Below are 20,181 nucleotides of genomic sequence, written 5' to 3'. Positions count from 1 at the left end.
ACTCTGGCATCTCAAAGCTGTGTTAATGTAGATGCACAAGAGCAATGGACAGTGCTTGTTTAAGAAACAGATAAACCTTCTATAGGCCTGGAGAGTGACTCCCACCATGACCTGCACAATTAGGAACTTATGGTCAGTTCACCCGGTCTGATTTATTACAGAGCCCTTTTTCATCCATAAAGCAGAGCAGCAATCTGTAGAAAGACTTATTCTGCAGGTATTTTGAAAGGAAAGTTGTGAACCAGTGTAAGAAACAAGGACATAGTGACTCCCAAACCAGTTGAAAGTCATTAGTAACAAAGGGCAAATGTAATTAAAGGGTCTTAAGGGCAAATGTAATTAGAGGATCTCTGAGAAGGGAGTTGACAGCATTAGCATATTTACAAATCACAATAGGGGCATTTAGATGAACACATTAGATTGTAACTCCGGAGTGACCAGTAATGGAGAAACGGGGAAGGAGGAGAAGGGAGGGGGAGCTAATTGCGTTAGGGCTGGGAAGCTGATCGCTCTCACTTTAGGGCGAGGAAGCTAATCAATTTCACTTTAGGGTGGCAATTTCAGGGTGGGGAAGGTAAGACTATAAAACCAGCCATCTTTGTCTACTTGGCTGTGAGGGTGCGCCCGGCTCTGCAGACTCGTGAATAAAGGCCTCGCTTTACTGCTCAAGTCCTGTGTCCCGGTTTTTATTGTGAGCGTTTCTCACACCAGGAAGAACTTGGGACACCTAGGTGGATTCCAAAGACTCCTGGGTGAAGCCAGCATCTCTGCATGTTCAGAAGCTGCTTACCTTTAGCCTGCCAGAGCAGATCATTTTGGGGATATTGAGTTATTAAGATAAATAAACTAGATGTATAAACCAGAATGCCACCTTGTTTTTTAACAATAAAAACAAAAGGCAAATGAATGATAACCAAATGAAGAGTGAATGATAATCAGCCTGAAAAACATATTATTTCTTTTTAGAGTCAAGGTCTAGCTTCATAAGAAACTTTGATAAGAATAGAATCTGAGACACATAATTTAGGCATGTAGTGGCCTCAGAGCCTGGTGTGTCTGTGTCCTGTCACCCCTCTAGCCTGAAAATGCAGTCGAGGGGACCATGTGATTAGTACTACCTTGGTGACTGCTTTCTCTAAGCTCCCTTTGCTTTGCTCCTTTCACTACAATTGACCTAGCAGGTTTAGTTACTGCCCTGTCCCTTTGGGGTTAATTTGCATATCTCTACCCTAACCTTTTCTGTGTTGGTTATAACGGCAGAGGCTAATCTTATATACCTTTTCTCTAAATCCTTGGTAATGGTGGGAGCTGGGAGAAAGTGCCTCACTGTTCCTCTCAGGTATGTGGGGGAGATCTTACAGCAATGAATTTGGGAAGGTGATCAGAGGAAGCTTGAATTCAGAAAGGTAAAGAAACTTCTTAAGTGATACATAAATGGGTTAAAAATCATGGTATTGGCTGTTTCCTTTCTCATGCTTACTCAGAGATCCAAAATTTCCCAGCATTACTCCTTTGAATTCACATTCCTTCTCATTGGGCTCCATAAGTCTCTGTCCTCTCTAATTGTTCACTAGTAATCCAGGTGTGGCATGACATCCCCTGATTGATTAACTACAGTGTCTTGGGGAAGCAAGTCATTTTCTAACCACAAACAGTCCCCAGCATGCACAAGGGCAAAGGCTGGAATGAACCACCTTTAAGTTTAGTCATTGTGATTTTTACAAGACAGTTTTGCTCATTTTTCACACAAGTAGACATTGTCATGTATTTGAAAACATTAACTATGAATGAAACCTTCCCTTTTACCAGTCTATATTAAATTTTATTTCAGCATAGAGGGGCAGATACAAAATATGGTGGCCTGGGTTAATTATATGTGAAAGAAATAATACTCATTGATTAAGTCAAAGCATGGCATCAGTACTGCCTTACAGCATAATAACTGAATGAAAAACAAAAGGTCAGTGCACCTCCCAGAGGAATTTTCCACAGAGTTATGTATGCATTTGGCCAATCTTCACAATGCTGATATTGTTCAGGAATGCAGCATTCACAAAGGTGTTGTAAAAACAAGTCTGAAAACGTAGAAGTTCTGTTGATGTCACCTTGTGGCTGCTTCATTTTGAAACACAAAGGCAATGTTTCCCTGTATGACCCAGTTTTACCGTGTAGAATTAAAAGCCTAACCTGAACTCCTGGAACCCACAATGAAAAGCAACATTGTTTCTGGGAAGAATGAAAAATTTCTTAACTTCTTTGTAATTTCACGTGTATGTATGTCCCTTTGAATTTCAAAAATTCACAACAAAAAGGATTGGGATGTTTCCTCAAAAACCAGAATTTTATAGATTTCTTATTCAGCTCTCTATTGTGGGTCTTTTATTTAGCCTGGAAAACATGGCCCAGTGTATGGAGTTGAGTTTTCCTGATCTGCTTTTAGAGCAGGCTAAAAAGATAGTTGAAATTAGTTGGCAGTCTTTGGGCTTACATATTTTTTTAAATTTACATATATATGCCCACCTTTCAAAAAAATATCAGGTGGGGAAGAGGGAGCTGATAAAAACACCCAGAACAACAGTGAATTTTATGAAACTGTCATCAGTATTCCTTGTAGTCGGTCAAGAATTTTTGAGGGAGCTCTGGCCAGCATGGCTCATTTGAGCATCAACTCACAAAGGAAAAGGTCGCGGGTTTAATTCCTGGTCAAAACAGTCACCCGTTGAGGCAACTAATGGATGTTTCTCTCTCGTGTTGATATTTCTCTTCATCTTTTTCTCCCTTCCTTTCCCTTTCCCTAAAAATAAATAATTTTTTTTTTTAAAAAGGAGAAGAATTTTTTGAGGGAGAATCAGACCAGAGAGGGAGACATGGTGAGGAAAAGAGAAGAGTCCATCTGATGAAGGTTCCCAGAAATAACCCCAGGTGCTGTTTTGGTCATGAGTTACCCTGGCCTTTGCCTGGGATGCTCCCTTCATATCCTCCTGCTTATTCATCCTCTGGTCCCCAGAGATCTTCATGCCAGCCCTACCCCATCAATTATATCACTTTTTTAAAATAATTACTCATTCGTTCACTGACTCTGGCACATAGTGGTCACTCAGTAAATATGTGTTGTTTTGTATAAATTTTCAATTTATGGATTAGTTGTGGTGAAAGCACCTCAGATTCACCCAACATTCAGTTTTAATGATAAATAAGCCCTTCTGTTGGTTTCTGATCCAAGGAGGGGCTTAGATGGCTGATGCCCACTGAGGATCACATGGCTAATGCTAACAAGGAGAGGCGTTTGCACATCCTCTTACCACCAAGTTCACATGGGTGGCATCAACCACTTGACAGATAACTCCCATTGACCAGGCATATTAAAATAACAGAGTGGGGCAGGTTTGCCTGGCCCTTGGCCACACATCCAGTTGCTTGAAGTTAATGGAATGATTGCAGGTGGTATGCTTTGCCAGGCTTCTGTAGCTAAGGAAGATTGAAAGCAGCATTCCCAGAGTCTGTGAGCAGCCCCAGCACGGCAGCTGTATCTCAGAACCATGGGCTTCACTGTAGCAGATGTGCAGGGGTCTCCTGAGGGCTAGACAAGGGGAGAGCTTGAGGTTTCATGGGCATGGCTGATTGTGAACTCCTCTGTGACTGCAATGTACCCCACTGGGGCGAACAGAGAAGTCAAAACAGAAGTACAAAACAGAGGTACGTGACCAAAATAAAGAGGTGGCTAAGAAGACACAGCTGCTGGTATGGGGTTCAGATGAGTGTTCTCCAAGGGTCCATTTCCAACTAAGCCTGTCGCAGAGTTAACAGTAATATTAGAAGGGTGGCCTTCCTAGACAAGTGATTTCTGGATTGTATCACTAGGATGGTTTGGATGGTTAATCCTAAATTCTATTTTTAGCCCTTTGGAGTAAAAGTAGGAGCTCATGTGCTTGGCACTAGTTAGGAATTTTCCACTCATCCCCCATGTAGGGAGGCACTGAACTAACGCCGGGCCAGCAGAGGAGGCCTGGCTCATGTTTCAGTCATCTCACCATGTCCTCAGCCTGGAACTAGCTTAGGTTAGGGGGCAAAGGGGAACAGTGGCACAAGGTTCTTTCCAAGGGAGTCTTCGGGACGACATCACTCCTGGGTGTTCAACAGAACATGAGGGCCTTGGCCGGCAGCTGCTGGGGTCTGTTGCCAGCAGTGGATGGAAGACAGCTTTCCGAGGCAAGGTGTGGAGAGTGAACGTCCGTTTCGGTTCACATCTTGCCTGGGGAACAGCATCCCTGCAGTCACTGCAGGTGACTCATTCCACGCAGGGCTGCGCCCATCACTCTGGTTTGGCCAGCATAAAACAAATTGATGCAGAGCATTCATAAATTAGAAATGCTGATATTTCAAGAACAAGCACTTAAGGAAGGTCTGTGGCTCAACCGCACAGGCTGGCCTTTGCAAGCAGAGCTCAGTTGTGCCAGACCCAGCAGTATTCATGCAGAGACCACCCCAGAGGGCTGGGGGCAGCCAGTAGGGAAATAGCCACCCTACCAGAAGTTACATCCCCACGCAGGCCATGTTGGAAATGTCCTGACACAGAACACGCAGATCAAACCATACGCGTCGTTCAGGTGGTGGGTGGGGTGTGAATACAGCCAAGGGAAGTTTTTCGTTGAAACAGAGTGGTCAGAACTGACTCTGCCTCTCTGCCATCATACATGAACGTCTTCGTGGTAAGAAGTGCTCACATCCAATCTGAGGAGAAATGCAGTTTGAACCGTGATGTTACGTCTGTATGAGCATGGGTAGGAGAGAAGAACTTGGTATGTTAGTGTTTGATGAAAAGTATGAATTCTGGGTTAAAACTCCTGCATTTGCCATTTCCTGGCTGGCTCTATAACCTACAGCCTGTTTTGTCCTCCTTAAAGGCAAATGGAAACCCCGGACCCAGTGACAGAACTGGGAAGAGTCGTGTGGTCAAGAGCTCTCCTGGGCTGTACCTGGCACGTATGCTATGTTGGCATTTGAGCAGTAGGGCTTGTTGCTCACCTTGGGCTGCTGACCCTTCCTTGCTAAGCCATGTGATGACTGGAGTTTGAAACTGGTTGGTTGTATAGCTGCACTTGTAAAAGGGTGGGGATGAGGGTGGGATAGGGATGAGGGGGGATTAGTATCCCTGGCTTCCAAAGGCGGATTTAACAGCAGGCTTGGCAGGTGCGCACCCTGGGCCCCGACTTCCGAAGGGCCCCGCAAAACTCCTTTTACACTTTTTTCTTTACATTTTTTTTCTAATGACACCAAGTTTGGTTTCATATGCGCCATCTTAATTATGTACAAGTTTACAGTTGGTGGTAAAACCTGATAGTATGTTTATATTCGCTTATTTTCATTATTTCATTACTATGCTGCATACTATACACATACTATGCTGCATAGGCCCCGCATGGCTGCGCTACTGCTCATGGGAGCAATAGAATCATATTTGCTACTTTGTACTCACAAAGGTTCTCCTGCAGTACAGACTTGCAAATACACAAATACGCAAATATGTAGGGATGTAAATTAGTTTGTGGATATGTACTTGTTTCATTTACGGTTTTAAAAATAGTTTTCTGTGCATATAAATACATATTTTTCTTTTCCCTGTCTTGCTCTTTTTTTTAAGGGGCCCAATATTTTCTTCTGCACCCAGGGCCTCAACCGACCTTAAGCTGCCTCTGCAGATCACCAAAGCGATCAAGTCCCATAGTCTTCCTTGGTAATCCCCATTATAGTCAGCACTGTCCCCAGCTGCAGCCAGTCCTCTTCCCTGCTGAGGACCCTTTGGCCTCCTCTCTCCAAAATGCCTGATTTTCCGGTGGCTAAAAAGTGTCCAGGGGTTTGTTAGGATAGGGGAGATCACTCAGGCAAGTTAACATCCCCCTCGGGGCTTCTTTTCCAAGAACTCCTACCTGGAGCAGAGGGAATACTGGCTTTGGATTAGAAATTCAAGTTTGTTTGTTGTTTTTATTAAGTTCTGGTTGCTCACTGCCTAACCTCCTTTCAATCTCCACACCTCTCTACACCTCTCCTCAATTCCGAGAGTGGATACTTTAGTGCTGCTATTTCTGGTCTGATGAGTACAGTATTCTGATCTGCTAGCTCTGCTGAGGGACTAAGGATAGGAGTGTTCAAAATTATTCTTGATAGTAGAAATGAGTTAGTTTTTTTCATTAGATAAAAATTACTGTAGGGTAAATACTGAAATTTACCCTCTCCAGAATACCAGATTTTCTTAACTTGTATTGTAGTAATAAGATGAATATCAGCTGGCCATATTATATAGAACAAGCATATAATCCAGGTGATCAGTCTAATTAGAATACGTTTCTTATTCTGGTTTCTCCGGTCTTTGAACTTAGAGTAGAATCAGGGCAGAATCAGGAAGGTGCTTTAAAATAAATTAAAAACAGAGTATAAGATTGGTATAACAATTATAAACACATTTTGATACTTAATATGAAAAGCACCTATTATCTATCGGATGTTATCCAGTTACAAATAAAATTAAAGGAAACAATGGAGTTTAAATAACACCTGTATAGAGCTTGCTAAGAACCAGACGCCATTTTAACTACTTCACATATATTAATTTATTTAACCTTCATGACAACCCTGAACAGTGGGCATGGCATAAAGGCAGCATCGCTTAGTGATTATGAAAATATACACTCTGAGGTGGACTCCCTAGCCTTCAAATTCAGGGAAGGAAAGGATGCTCTGGGCTGGGATGGAAGGAGAGAGCTTCATGAATGAGATGGGGTCCATTGTCCCTCAAAGGATGTATCATTGCTACATTGTTCTTAAGGGAACCATGAGCTAGTAACTGTTGATGCCTGGGACTAAAATAGCTATCAGCTTATTCTGCAAATATGAGTTTTATTTTGTCATAATGAAATTATGACTTTGCCTAGCAAATGCGTCTTGGATATCCTGAGACCCTCCCCTTAACCCAAAGTGATACACGTGCTACCCAAGTCTAAGCGCAGCAGACACAGAAACAAGATTGTGACAACTGTCTATTCAGATTTTGCGCAGGTTCTTCAAAGGCGCTGAAATCAAAGTCAAGGGGGTTAATAAAGAAAGAACATTCACAAGGTCTTGATGATATTCACACTAGATATTTGGTACACATTTTAGCTAATATTCCCTCTTTAGAAATGTTTGCTTCGGGAGTACCTTCTGCAGAATGACAGAGACTTTATATGTTTGGGATCTCTAACTTGAAGAGAATTTATATGGCACATGTTTCTTAGTTATAGTATAATAAAATCATAAGAAAGGTAAATATTTACGGTGACTCAGTAACAAAGATTATATATTCAGCATCACTTCAATGACTTTTATGTCACAGGAGATATTGGTTTGAAACCAACTTAGCAGTTACTTAGTTACAAATGACATTTTTTGCACTAAATGACACTTCAAGTATAAGATATCCTACTTATTTCTTCTATTGATACAGAATTGAACACAAAAAACTCTGAAGTCCTTCATTTTGTTATTGGTCTTATTACAAAGAGAAATGTGTTATGTTACGTTGTGCTCATTATTCATTAGGGAGCTGGCAACGCGAGTACGGACAAAAGGGTAAGTTCAAGAGTTCAGTTGGTAAAATTTGCACCTTAGAGCAATATGATGTGGACATTTTCATGGTCAAAAATCTCATAATAGGGATAACAATTAACAATGTATAATAATACATAACAGTAGATTAATGGGAAGGACATAGAAATGCAAAAAAAAAAAGTACTGAAGGATGATCTATACAAGAGCAATATAGAGAAAAGCACAGCCACGGATATTATTAATATTATATTGCAAGCTTTGTGCTTTGAATGTGATCCAAATGAATGAGTCAGATTTGGCTTTGTAAGTTTTTATATGCTTATATAATGAGAAAATTATCTCCTTAAGGGTTAGGTTTATAAATATTTGCTTAATATGATTTATTAATTAAACATGTGAAAATGCTTATCAAGCATAAAACTAGGGGACTCTCGGTATCCATTTTGTTTTTTCAGAGTGAAAGTGCCCTTGTGAAAGAAAAAGAGCTGTCAATCGAACTTGCAAACATCAGGGATGAAGTTGGTAAGTAGGGCATTGAAAACGAAGAATGTACAGAATGTCTTTTCCTGATACCTGTGAATGTGTAACAAAAGCAATTATGTCTCATGTAATAAGCCAGAGCAAACCTTCCCAGACAAATGAAGTGTCTTACCCAGCACAGCAGGGGGCTATTGCAGCCTTGCAGGGAGCCATAATTTTTACGTGTCTATGGTCACAAAGACAGCTTCGTAACAGTTCACAGTGGAACTAATCAGGCCCTGACTCTGCTCCTCACAGATGGCAGCCCATCCATCCGTCTATGTTTGTGCTGTGGCAAGCAACTGCTGTTTAGGCACCCCCTGGCAGGCAGAGCTCCAAGAGAAGCAGCCCAGCTCCAAGAGGCACTCTGAAACACACAAGTGTTCTGCAGCTGCCTGCCACCGTTGTTCCCTGCCACAAAATATTCTGTGACATAGCACAAGGTCAACAACACAAGTATGAGTGGATTAAAATGTTGAGGTTTGTGTTGACACTCCTGGTCTTCTGATGATTGGATGGTGCTGTTCAGTCTTAACCCTAAGGGACCTTACAGACGACAGGACAATCCCCAGACTCTGGGGCTTTCTCTTGAAGCCAAAGATCAGACCAAGTGTTTGCCATCTTCCCATTCTTGATCCCATTTCTCTCTCAAGGCCCTGTTATTCTCGCTCCCCAAGAAGCAATCAGCAAAGGTGAAATAAACATAGCCTGTTCCCCTTGGCCTGCTGCTCTTCTCTTCCCCGTGAGCATTTGTCCTGTATCCAGTGTCCTGGGGACAACCTTCTGTGTGCAGATGTTGGTTCCCTCCAGGGGCAGAGGAAGTGGGACAGTCCCAGCCACCCTAAGGCCTTTTCCTCCAGGCCAGCCATGCTTGTGGGATTGAGTCAGAAAGACAGATGTTTCTGGGGAAACCGACTCCGAGGATGTGCAGCAGACAGGGCAGTAATGGCCAAACAGCTTTCCCACCCTTTTTTTAACCTTAAAATTTTTTTCTTCACTGTGATTTTTGTGACTTCTTTTATCATTGAGAGGGGTCAGCAATGGCCTCTAATCCCCTCTAAGGAGAGCGGGGTGGGCCCCTGTGGGAAAGCATGAAATAACAGTTCTCCTTCCCAGCCTCAGCTGCAGAGCACCTCCAGCTGGGCCACACTGGTTGGGGGGCCCTGGGGATGAGCCCCATGGGTTTTCTGGGTGAGGCCTGACAGGAATGGCCAAGGCAGAGCTTGTGCAGAAGCTTCTAGGAGCCGAGATCCGCAGGGTATGTACTTCTCCATGAAGTGGAGGAGTGCTTAGGTGGTTCTAAGCATGGGCTTTACGGGCACATGACCCACCTGTGTAAGTAGGGAGGTTGCCTAACCTCTCCATCCCTCATTCCCCTTCATAAAGAGGAAAGTCAGATAAAGAAGATACTGGTGATAAAGCAGTGTGTGAAGGTGACTCCCATAACTATTAAGTTTATAGCACCTTGCATCTGAAAACAGAGGAAGAAATCTTCCACTCTAGGGTGAATCCCTCCCTAGAGAGATGTCTACACCCCTGTGGCCAAGCTTTGGATCTGGGCGTGTGCACCCTGACCCACCTGGGTATGGTGGGCTGAATCCAGTAAAGCTTCTCTCTGTCCTTTCCAGAAGCTTCTGAATGCAGAAGGAACTACACAAAGATTACATTGAAGTGAGTGTGTGTATGTGTGTGTGTGTTTAAGTCTTATTTCATTTTTGCATTAGTGCTAAGAATAGAAGCAGAAATCTCCTGACAAATGAAAAAGCCATGGGGTAAGAGTGGGAGGCAAATGGCCTTGGCAGTCTCGCGGCCCCATCCACTCAGTCCCGCATCCAGCCCCAGTAGATACTTCAGCAGTGAGCACCTGAGCCACTGTAGAGACTGCATTTGGAACAGGAGAAAGATAGGATAATATGAGCTCAATGTTAACTGAAAATCCATAAATCCCAGTGTCTTGACCAGCGCAGTATTCCCTTGAGAGGAAAACAGAATTAAGCTTATAAATCTGACTTACAAATGATCATAGATAAAGAGAGATGGTCAAGCCAAATAGAAATTAGGAATTTCCAAAGGTTGTGAATTCAGACATGGAAGAGGGGAAGAATAGGAGAGGGGAAGAAGCTGCAAAAAGTAGGTTGTAGCCTGCAATAGGGCAGCCCTCTGCATGGGGGCTAAACTGCAGCCCTATTGTGCCCCATGGTGCCCTGGCTGGCGTGGGGCTGTTGCCACCCAGACTCAGGACTGCTTTTTTTTTCTATTTGCCGAAGGGTACCATGTGGGCCAGCTGTGACCCAGTGCTATATACCGTTAATGGTGACTGACTCAACTCATGTCCTCCAACTTATAACCAAAGGCTTCGTGGAGGAGCAGCTGTCTGAGAAGGGCCTTGTTGGCTGACTAAGATTTGGGTAGACACATGTAGGCAGGGAAAGAACACATTATTGAGCATGTACTGAAGCCTGCTACCCCAGTGAATGGTCCCTGGGCCAGTGGGTGCCACAATAATTTTTCAGATACTACTCATCGTGCACACCTACAGAAAGGAAGACTATTTGTTTCCCCATTCCTCTTCCTGTGTATCAGAAAAGCTTTTCATGCCTGACGTTTAATAGTTACAAAACATTCTATCACACCGATAAACTAGGATACACTGCTCTTTCCCTTTGAGTATTTGGGTTTTTACCATTATCTGCTATTGTGCAACAACAAATGTACTACTTGCAAATTACTTTTTTTCTCATATTATTTTCCTGAAATATATTCTCAAAAGTATGGACCAATAGTTTTGATAGCATTTGACATTTGTTCTAAACTCATTTGTATGTCCTTAGTATTGAATATTTATTCTGTAAATCAAAGTAAAAGATTATAGTGGATTTAATCTCATTGTATCTAGCATTACCATATAAAGAGGAAATTAAGTCAGTCTCTCTCGCTCTCAGTCCCTCCCCCTGCCACTCCACCCTCCCTCCACATACATCTGAAAAGAGACAGATAATATCCAAATGTGTGCCAGGGTGTAGTTTGGGATGGAGCTTTTTGTGGTCCAAGAGTAGAGTCCTTGTAGAGTGGCTGAAAATTGTTGTCAGTTGTGTTATATTGTAATCCCTATAGAGACAGGGATCTCTGGTCATCCTCTTGAAAGCATCTCATCTGCAAGTCATCCTCCAGGCATGATGGCTCTTGCCTTATCTTTGGAGTTTGCCTTAATTGGGTTCATCCTTGGAAAAGCCAAAAGGCATAATGCTTCTCTAGGAAACCAGAATCCAGCACCACATCCAGGAAAGAAGGAGCAAAAATGCTAGTAATAGGTTTAATATTTGACTTTTATCACGTTAGAATTTCTCAGAAAATGTAATTTTTAAAGTATGAGATTTGAATTTTGGATAGAGTGTCATTCTCAAGATTTGGAAGTCAAACATTGAATAAGTGAAGGGTCACCCTCACATGTGTAAATGCTGAAATAAATTTATACGAGTTCTTCCTAGGGGCATTCCTTTTGAGACCTTAGGCTTCAAGTTATTAATTGCTATCAGGTGGATGTTTATGATCCTCTCTCCAGAAAAGCTGCTTTATTAGCAAACCTGAGCCTTAAATAATATGCATTAGATGAACTCCACCAGACAGAAAAACATAAGCAGTGCATAGCTAGGTTCAGATGGAGCCTCTGGCTTACTCTCCTCGTTGGCTCTGATGTTTTCCTGGCCAGATGGAAGTCCTGTTGAGATGTACACATGGACTTGAGTTGGACCAACACTAACTCCATACCCACCTCTGGGCTACTCACAGCTGTGATTACCTGAATTTAGTGTGAAATGGCCTCTCATCTTAGAGGTCTGCAGTCACCCCAGCTGGCCTCCTTCTAGTCTTATTTACCTTCCACTGTCCCCCAGTCCCCAAGGCTGAGGGACAAACATGTGGCTTCCATTGCCCTCTCTTAGCCACCTTCCTCTCTTGAACTTGTTACAGCCTGTACTCTGGCTGTTCCTGCCTCAAGCCGGATTCATTCGGTTTTTATCTTTCTGCCATCCTCAGACTTAAGATGGACTTCTATTTTTCATCTCTACTGAATACTTTAAAAACACTTAGCATGAAATATAGTTTTAAAACAGAAAGCAATATTGAACAAAGCAATCATTCTGGCAGAGTGTCTCGGGTATTATACAAAAAACTGAAAGGTTAAATCCACATTTTGATTAAAGTCAGCCTATTGAAACACAGTAAAAAAAAAAAACCCTGGATGTTCTATAACATAAAAAAAAAGATATTAAAGAATTCTGACAGTTTTGATATGAATGTATGCTAGGAATCTATGTTTGTGTCAATATACCACAAGTTATTGTATATTTGCTTTTAAGTTACTAACTAGAACGGATTTTTCAATTTATCCTTATTTATAACTAGCAACCCACACATAAATACAGACGCTGAGATGGTTTTATCTGTCAGGGTTATACATAAAATTTATCTTCCAATTTTATTATCATAACCCTCTATATTTATATAGTGCTTAGTACTTACCAAGCTCTGTCACAAATATTTTATTTATTTATTCCAACAACTCAGTGAAGTAGGTGTTGGTGTCCTTGTTTTCTAGGAAATTGAGGCTCAAATCGATTAAGTAACTTCTGTAAGCACAGAGCTGGTAAGGGGCAAAGGCAGATCTAGACCCAAGTCTACATCTTCTACACATAGTGTGTAAGATATCCATGGCACCCCAGTCCTATCACCAAATTATTTTTTGTAATTTTTAATTTAGCAAATTGAAAAAAACCAGATAAACAAAATAAAATAGCCCTTCCCACAAATTCTATATGTCTTTGACACTAAACCATAAAAGATGCTGGTATGAATCTGTCCAAACATGTAGTAGAGTATGATTCTATAACAGAGTATGGTGTTAATTGATCCTAGACTAATCCATTAGTGTTCGGTTTAGGAGCAAAAAAAACAAACTCCCCGAAGAGCAGTAGCTAATCAAGGTAGATTTTTATTTCTCTCTTATGTAAAAGTCAGGAGGAACACCCAGGGGCACGTGTGGTTCTGCTCCACAGAGTTCACAGGGGCCAGGCTTCTTACAGCTCACTGTTCTATGCCCCAAGGTTATGGTCCTTCCCCTCATTGTCCAGTGTGGCAGTGGTGCTACAGACATGGCATCTGCATTCTGGAGTGTAGGGTGGAGGAAGGCATGAGCAAAGAAACAGAAAGTGGGTCAGCTCTCTCTGGAGGAAGGTTTCCGGGAACTACACTTCAGCTTAGATCTCATTGGCCAGAACTAAGTCACAAGGCAAATTTCATCAAAAGGGAGACTTGGAAATGTGCTCTAATACTTTGCCCAGGTATTATTTTATTACTATGGAAGAAGGGGAGAGTGAAAATGGTGTGGGGGGGTTACTAGGAGCCTGTGCTATGGGGCCAGAATTTCCTCTGTCAGTAGGTTGGGGAAAATAGTCCTGTAACACTAAACGATTTGAGAGCAAAGGATCTACAGAGTACTTAGCAGAATAGAGAAGGCTTAGTATGTGCTAATTCCCTTAAGTTTCAAATTAGATTCTTCTATCTACCTTCCTCACATAGCTTTGAAAAAGCTGGGTAAAAACACAAAAACTAAGACAATACCCGAGAAAAAAATAGCTCCTCTTGGGATCACAAAAATAATGGACATTTTCTGATTTATAAAAAATACCTCTTCTAAGTACACCAGTTAAGCCCACTTCACATATAAAGACAGAAAACTTTAAAGGGTTAGAAAAAAAGACGCACTATGCTAATACCAATCAAAAGAAAAGTTGGAATATCTGTGTTAATATCACACAAAATAAACTTCAGACATGTAATATTACTAGGGATGAAGATGGCCGTTACATAATGATAAAGTAGTCATTATCATAATACTAAATATCTATGTACATAATAATAGAGCTTCAAAGCACATGAAAGCAATAGCTGATATAACGAAAATAAGCAATAGACAAACCTGCAATTATGATTGGAGACTCTAGGATTCCTCTTTCAGTATCGATAGAACAGGCAGGCAGAAAGTCAAGAGAAAGATAAAAGACCTGAACAGTGCCCTGGCTGATGTGGCTCAATTGGTTGGAACATCATCCGGTCACTGAAAGGTTGCAGCTTCTATTACTGGTCAGAGCACATACCTGGGTTGCAGGTTCAATCCCTGGTCTGGACATGTATGATCCCCAATCCAGGCCTATATGGGAAGCAACCAATCAAAGTTTCTCTCTAACATTGATGTTTCTGTCTCTTCCTTCCTCTCCCTCTAAAAGCAATGGGGTGGGGTGGGGGGGTAGGTTCCTCAGGTGAGGATTTAAAAAAAAACAACAAAAAACCGAACAGTTTTATCAACCAACTTGACCTCATCGACATTAAGAATATCCATCCGGATTTCAGGGAAGATGGAGGCATAGGCAGACATGCTACATCTCCCTCCACAACTAAGAAGGAATGCAACTACCTCAAAACTGGAAACAACCAGAAGTTCTAGAAAAATCAAACTGCATGGAAGTCCAGCAAACAAAGATATAAAGAAAAAATATTCAGACAGGTAGGATGGGCGGAGAGGACGCTGTGTGGTGGCAGCAGCAGCATTGGCAGTGGCAGGCTGGCAGAAAGCGCAGTCACACTTTTTAAAAAGTCAGGAGGGACACCTGGGGAGTGTTCCCAGCTCCTCACCGGACCTCGAAGCTCATGGTCCCAGCACCAGGGAAAATCAAGCCTCATTGCTTCTGACTGCAGATCAGAGAGGGTTGGGGTAGAGGAAGAAACTGCCTGTTTCTCAGCAGAGTCCACTTATTTAAAGGGCCCCCACAGTCCTAGAATGTCCGCATACCCACCCACTCTGGGAACGATGGCCAGGGCAGCAGCTAGAGGGGCACCAGTCTGGTGCAGAAGTGGGAGGAGTGCCTGGAAAAGGGGCGAGTGCTGGGCAGGTGGCGTTCTTCCCTCTCGGACCCCTCCCCCACAAACAGCGCCACAATGTGGTGAAACAGGTCGCCCTGTACTGATGAATCCCTAGTGCTCCACCCCTTACAACATAACAGGAGCAACAGCTCTATCTGGGGCATGGAGGCAAACAAACACAGGAGCCTATCAGAATGAGGAGACAGAGAAGTGTGGCCCAAAAGGGGGAAAGGATCAAGGTTCCAGTGGGAGAACTAAGCGATGAAAAGATAGCCAACCTAAAAGATGAGGAGATAGACAACCTAACAGATGTAGAGTTCAAAACACTGGTGATAAAGATGCCCACAGGCTTGACAGATATGCTCGAGTATGGCAAGCACGTAAGAGAAGAAGTGAAGGCTATGCTAAGTGAAACGAAGGAAAATCTACACAAAACCAATGGTGAGGGGAAGGAAACCGGGGTTCAAATCAATGATTTGGAAGATAAGGAAGAAAAAACAGTCAACCAATGCAGAATGAGGAAGCAAGAATTGAAAAGAATGAGGAAAACTTCCCAAATTTTGTGAAAGGGATGGGCATACAGGTCCGGGAAATACAGAGGGTCCTGAGCGAGCATCATGATTGGGATGCCAAAGGTGAAAGATAAAGACAGAGTCCTGGGAGCAGCAAGAGAGAGGCGGAGAATTGCCTACAGGGGGTTGCGTATAGGACTATCAGCTGATTTCTCAGAGGACTCTGCAGGCAGGAAGGAACTGGCAAGCAGTATTCAATGTGATGAAAAGCAACCTACAACCAAGGTTACTCTATCCAGCAAAGCTATCATTTGGAATGGAAGGACAGATGAAGTGCTTCCCAGACAAGATGAAGCTAAAGGAGTTCATCATCACCAAGCCATTATTATACAAAATGTTAAAGGGGCTTATTTAAGAAAAAGAAGAAGATCAAAACTATGAACATTAAAATGAAAACAAACTCACAACTATCAACAACCGAATCTAAAAAATAAAAGCAAAATCCAACTAAGCAAACCAGAATAGGAACAGAAGCATAGGTATTGGGATCATTTGCAGGGTTATCAACTGGGAAGGGGGAGGGGGAGAAATGGGGAAATGGTGCAGGGACTAAGAAGCATAATCTCTCGGTACCAAATAGACAGGGGGATGTTAAGAATAAGACAGGAAAGGGTTAAGCCAAAGAACTTTTATGCACAACCCATGGACATGAACTAAGGGGGGTGGGATTGCTGATCCCTTTCAAGTGTACCCAGAACATTGAGCAACAAAGACCATATTTTGAGCCATAAAACAAAACTCAGGTAATATAGAAGAACTGAAATCATACAAAATATTTTAGACTATAACAGAATTAGATTATATATCAATAATATGAAAATACATGGAAGACTCCAAACATTTGGACATTAAACAACATACTTTTAAACAATACATGGGTCAAAGAGGAAACCTAAGAAAAGTAGAAAATATGTTGACGAGTGAAAATAAAAACACAACATAAAATTTATGGAATGCAAAATTGTCTTTGATCAGCTGAGTTGAATCTTCTCATTCAGTTGTACAACAACATTGGTGGCGGGGGTGGGGGAGATCCAATACATGCCGTTGCTATACTAGCCTCTTATGAGGGAAGGCAGGGAGTGCTGTTTAAAAGAAGGTGTGACTAGTAGATTTAGTGTGTTATCAGAAATCTGAGTGTGACGATATAGCTTGAAACAAAGGGCTTTCTTTGCAAGATTGACCATTCAGCATGACTAGGTTTGGGAATTGTCTGTCCCTCCTTTAGGGAAATGATATTCGTTCTGAGCTGGGAAAAACTCAAACAAGTGATGTCAGCTGCCATGCTTAGATTTATTTCAACAAATGTAATTTTTTGAAGTCATTTTAGTTTCTATCCCAAACAGGTGCCTACCCATGCGCAGTAACATCAAAACTGCAATCTCCCTTATAAATGTACCAGAGACTGGATTGGTTGCCATGGTAAATACATTATCAGCTGCAAGTCTATAAAACTGCTACTCTCTTTGAGACAATGATTTATTCCACTTGGCAGCAACACATTTTTTGATATTTATAAAATTATTTGACATCTCTACACATAGCACATTTTAGTTATTTTATTTGGAGATGTCTGTTTTGTCATCCTCTAAAATATCCATTCCTTTATGAATAAAGATAATTCTGCTTTCTGATATATGTTAATGTTGATATTTTAAATCTGTGGGTTTAATCTTTAACCTGAACTGACTGACTAGAATTACTTAGGATACCAAGAGCTGCCCCTAACTTGCCATGAGGACAAGCAGCTTCTTGAAATTTTGAGCCAGCTGCCTCAAAATTGGTTACCATTTATGAAATAGTAACTTCATAAATCTAATATTTACAGTGGCATACAGTTTACAAGGCCCTTTCACGTATTATTTTATTTGATCCTGACAATAACTCTAGAAGAAAGGCAAGCTAGGTAAGACTACCACCATTTTAATGATGAATAAATCATGTTTATAGAGAGTAAGAGCAAAACCCACATCATATAACTGTGAGAAATAACAGAGTGGGTCCTTATCTCATTCCACCACAACCACATGTTGCCTTTCTGTTTTAACATCTCAACTGGTGTCTCAGGAAGATAATAAAAAGCAAGAGAAAGACATGACATGCTATATACATCTAACTCGAAAATTGCTGAAGAGGATCTTGCTAAGTATGTATTTTTAATGAAAATTACATACAAATTAAGCAGGTACAGATACAATCACCTCCCCTTGTGAGTTTCTGATGCACATGGATCCCCTTTTATTTTTCTTTGTATCTTGAGCCCAGCCCAGGACTGAGCTCATGGACTGTGAAGCATTTCTGCTTCATTTTATAAACTTGACTGAACCCAGGACACATTCCCATTAGGGTGCCAGGAGTAACAGAGGGATGCTTCACAGTCTCTGACCTCAGGGAATCTCTGTGTATTGGAGAGATGGACACACAACCAGATAATTTAGATCTAGTGTACTGAGTAAGGTGCTAGAGGTGGGTTTGCAACTCAGTCAGGGTTAGCATTTGATTTCTCTTGTCTTGTCTAATGCCATTATGAATTATTCGTTCAGATAACCACAGATACCACCAGCGCCATATACAGGTGTTTACAAATACTAACAATCTGTTTGCTTAATTTGGCAGTTTATTTAAACAGAATAATATATTAATTGCAATACATACTTATGTAATACGCAGGTAATTTTTTTTTTTATCAAAATTGCAGGTTTTCAGCCGAATGTCAAATCTTTGGGAAGTTAATTCTGATGAAGAAGATGATAATTAGACCAATTCTGCATTGCAAGTAACTGTAAAGACTTCCTATGTTTCAGTGATGATGAATCTGGTCCTTAACACACTGTTTTCTTGTTTAAAAAAAAATCTGGTAATGAAGCATATGATCAGAGTTTAGCTGGTCAGATAATGGTTCCAGAGATAGAGACCAGCCTGGCAGCAAAATGTGGGCATTGACCTTAATGGAGTCACATCCACATTCCTTTGTTTTCTTCATTAGTACATCAAGAATGGTTCTGACAGTCAAGGAGACATCTTTTAATTATGTATACTACAGGCTGATCTATAAAATGAAAATACAAATTTGTTAATTTATAATGAGAAATATATCTTCTTATAGGCAGATCTACCTAGAAAGCTAAAATTGTCATCAGAAGACTGCTGAGTGGCCCAAAATCAATCATGTGCTGAAAATAATAATGGCATTTTATTGAGATAGTGCTGGGCAGCCATCTGCATGATTCTTGCTTACTTACTAAGGACCTTAATTCTTTGTCAGGGATTCCTGTGGGAGGGGATGTAAGCTTGTTAGTCACCTGAGAGCTTTTATCAGCTACCCATGCCCAGACTTCTGCTTCCACTCAGGATAGAGGAACTAAGACTGGACTTAACCTTGTACTCTACACAACTATAAAATAGACAAAATAGATGAGGCAGCTGTTTTCCATTCTGGGCACTGGACACCACAGGCCTGTCATTCTTAAAAAAAGGGAAACACACTCAGTCCCATGTTATACCCAGCTCTCTGCCTGGGACCACTTCGGACCACAGCACAGAGAGGTGCCCTAGGAAATGGTCACCATCTTGCTGACCAGAAGAAGCAGATACCAGAGTGCAAGATGATTAAAGTAGCTAGAAACTGTGGGGCCAGACACTGAAGAGGAAGGAGTAAACTGAGCAGAGCAGGGCCCAGGAATTTGCATGGGGTGGGTTCTTCCGTGTTCTTAGATGAAGGCAGGCTGTGGGTGCACAGAGAGGCCTGGCAGAGGGTGGCGGCTGCAGGACTGTGAGCAGATTGGACCTTCCAGAGGTCGTGTAGTGCCAGGGGATGGAATTCCAGCCCAGCCAAGGTGAAGAGATCTCTGTGAGCACCTTGAGCAATCAGTCAAGGCCTGAGAAAGGCCATGCATAACAAGGAAAGATCATGACCTAGAATAAGGGTCTCTGCAGGACTAAAAAAAAAACAAGTTGACAGACCTTAACAAAGAATAAAATAAAATCATACCTGACAGAATCAAAGGAGTCTAATAATTTACTTACCTGTCAACAGATTCAATACCGGTTAAAGAAAGACATTGTAATACAAACTCCCTACAATATATAATTCACAGTGTTGAATATACAATTTTTAAAAATTAGAGCTTGAGTGGCTGGACCTGGCGGAGGGCGGTGAGGGGCAGATGGCAGCTGCCAAACCGAGCTGAGTGCAGCCTGCGGCAGGCTCTCAGCGTGCGGAGGACGTTCGCGCTGCCGTCTGCGGTCCCCCTTAGGGGCCTGCGCGGGTCGGCGTTGCCGCGGTCAGCGGACGAGAGCGAGAGGACCTTCGACCTGGCGCTTCTGGAGTTCTTGGTGTGCCCTCTCTCCAAGATGCCGCTCAAATATGAAGCATCAACAAATAAATTGATTAATGAAGCGTTGGGAATAGCCTATCCAAGTATTTATGGGATTCCTAATATGATACCACGGGCAGCTAGGATGATGACACATCAAAATAAGAAGCAAGAGGATATGAATCAACACTCAATCATAATTAGAAACAACAAAAACAACTAAATTTTCTTAATATTATCTACCTTTTAAAAAGTCAGGGTGGCAGTTAAAA

General features: G+C 41.9%; 1 protein-coding gene and 1 pseudogene across 3 annotated transcripts in view; both read left to right on the top strand.

Moving 5' to 3' along the window:
- MTUS2 (microtubule associated scaffold protein 2) overlaps positions 1 to 20,181 on the top strand; it is a 447,573-nt gene that overhangs the window by 378,755 nt on the left and 48,637 nt on the right. For 2 of the 3 annotated variants that reach the window (XM_090273746.1, XM_090273749.1), the window contains one exon: positions 8,040 to 8,106. In XM_090273746.1, coding sequence (XP_090129872.1) covers positions 8,040 to 8,106 — 67 coding nt within the window. Of the gene's footprint in view, positions 1 to 8,039; positions 8,107 to 8,361; positions 8,778 to 20,181 lie in introns of those variants that run through there. The other variant, XM_090273747.1, reaches the window with a different exon arrangement.
- Positions 15,593 to 20,132, top strand: LOC150012403 (protein preY, mitochondrial pseudogene; annotated as a pseudogene).

Source organism: Furipterus horrens, unplaced genomic scaffold (genome assembly GCF_987537825.1).
Source record: "Furipterus horrens unplaced genomic scaffold, mFurHor1.1.pri manual_scaffold_4, whole genome shotgun sequence".
NCBI classification, from domain to species: Eukaryota; Metazoa; Chordata; class Mammalia; order Chiroptera; family Furipteridae; genus Furipterus; species Furipterus horrens.
Note: the sequence above shows the minus strand (reverse complement) of the source record. Positions and strands in the feature narration are given on the sequence as shown.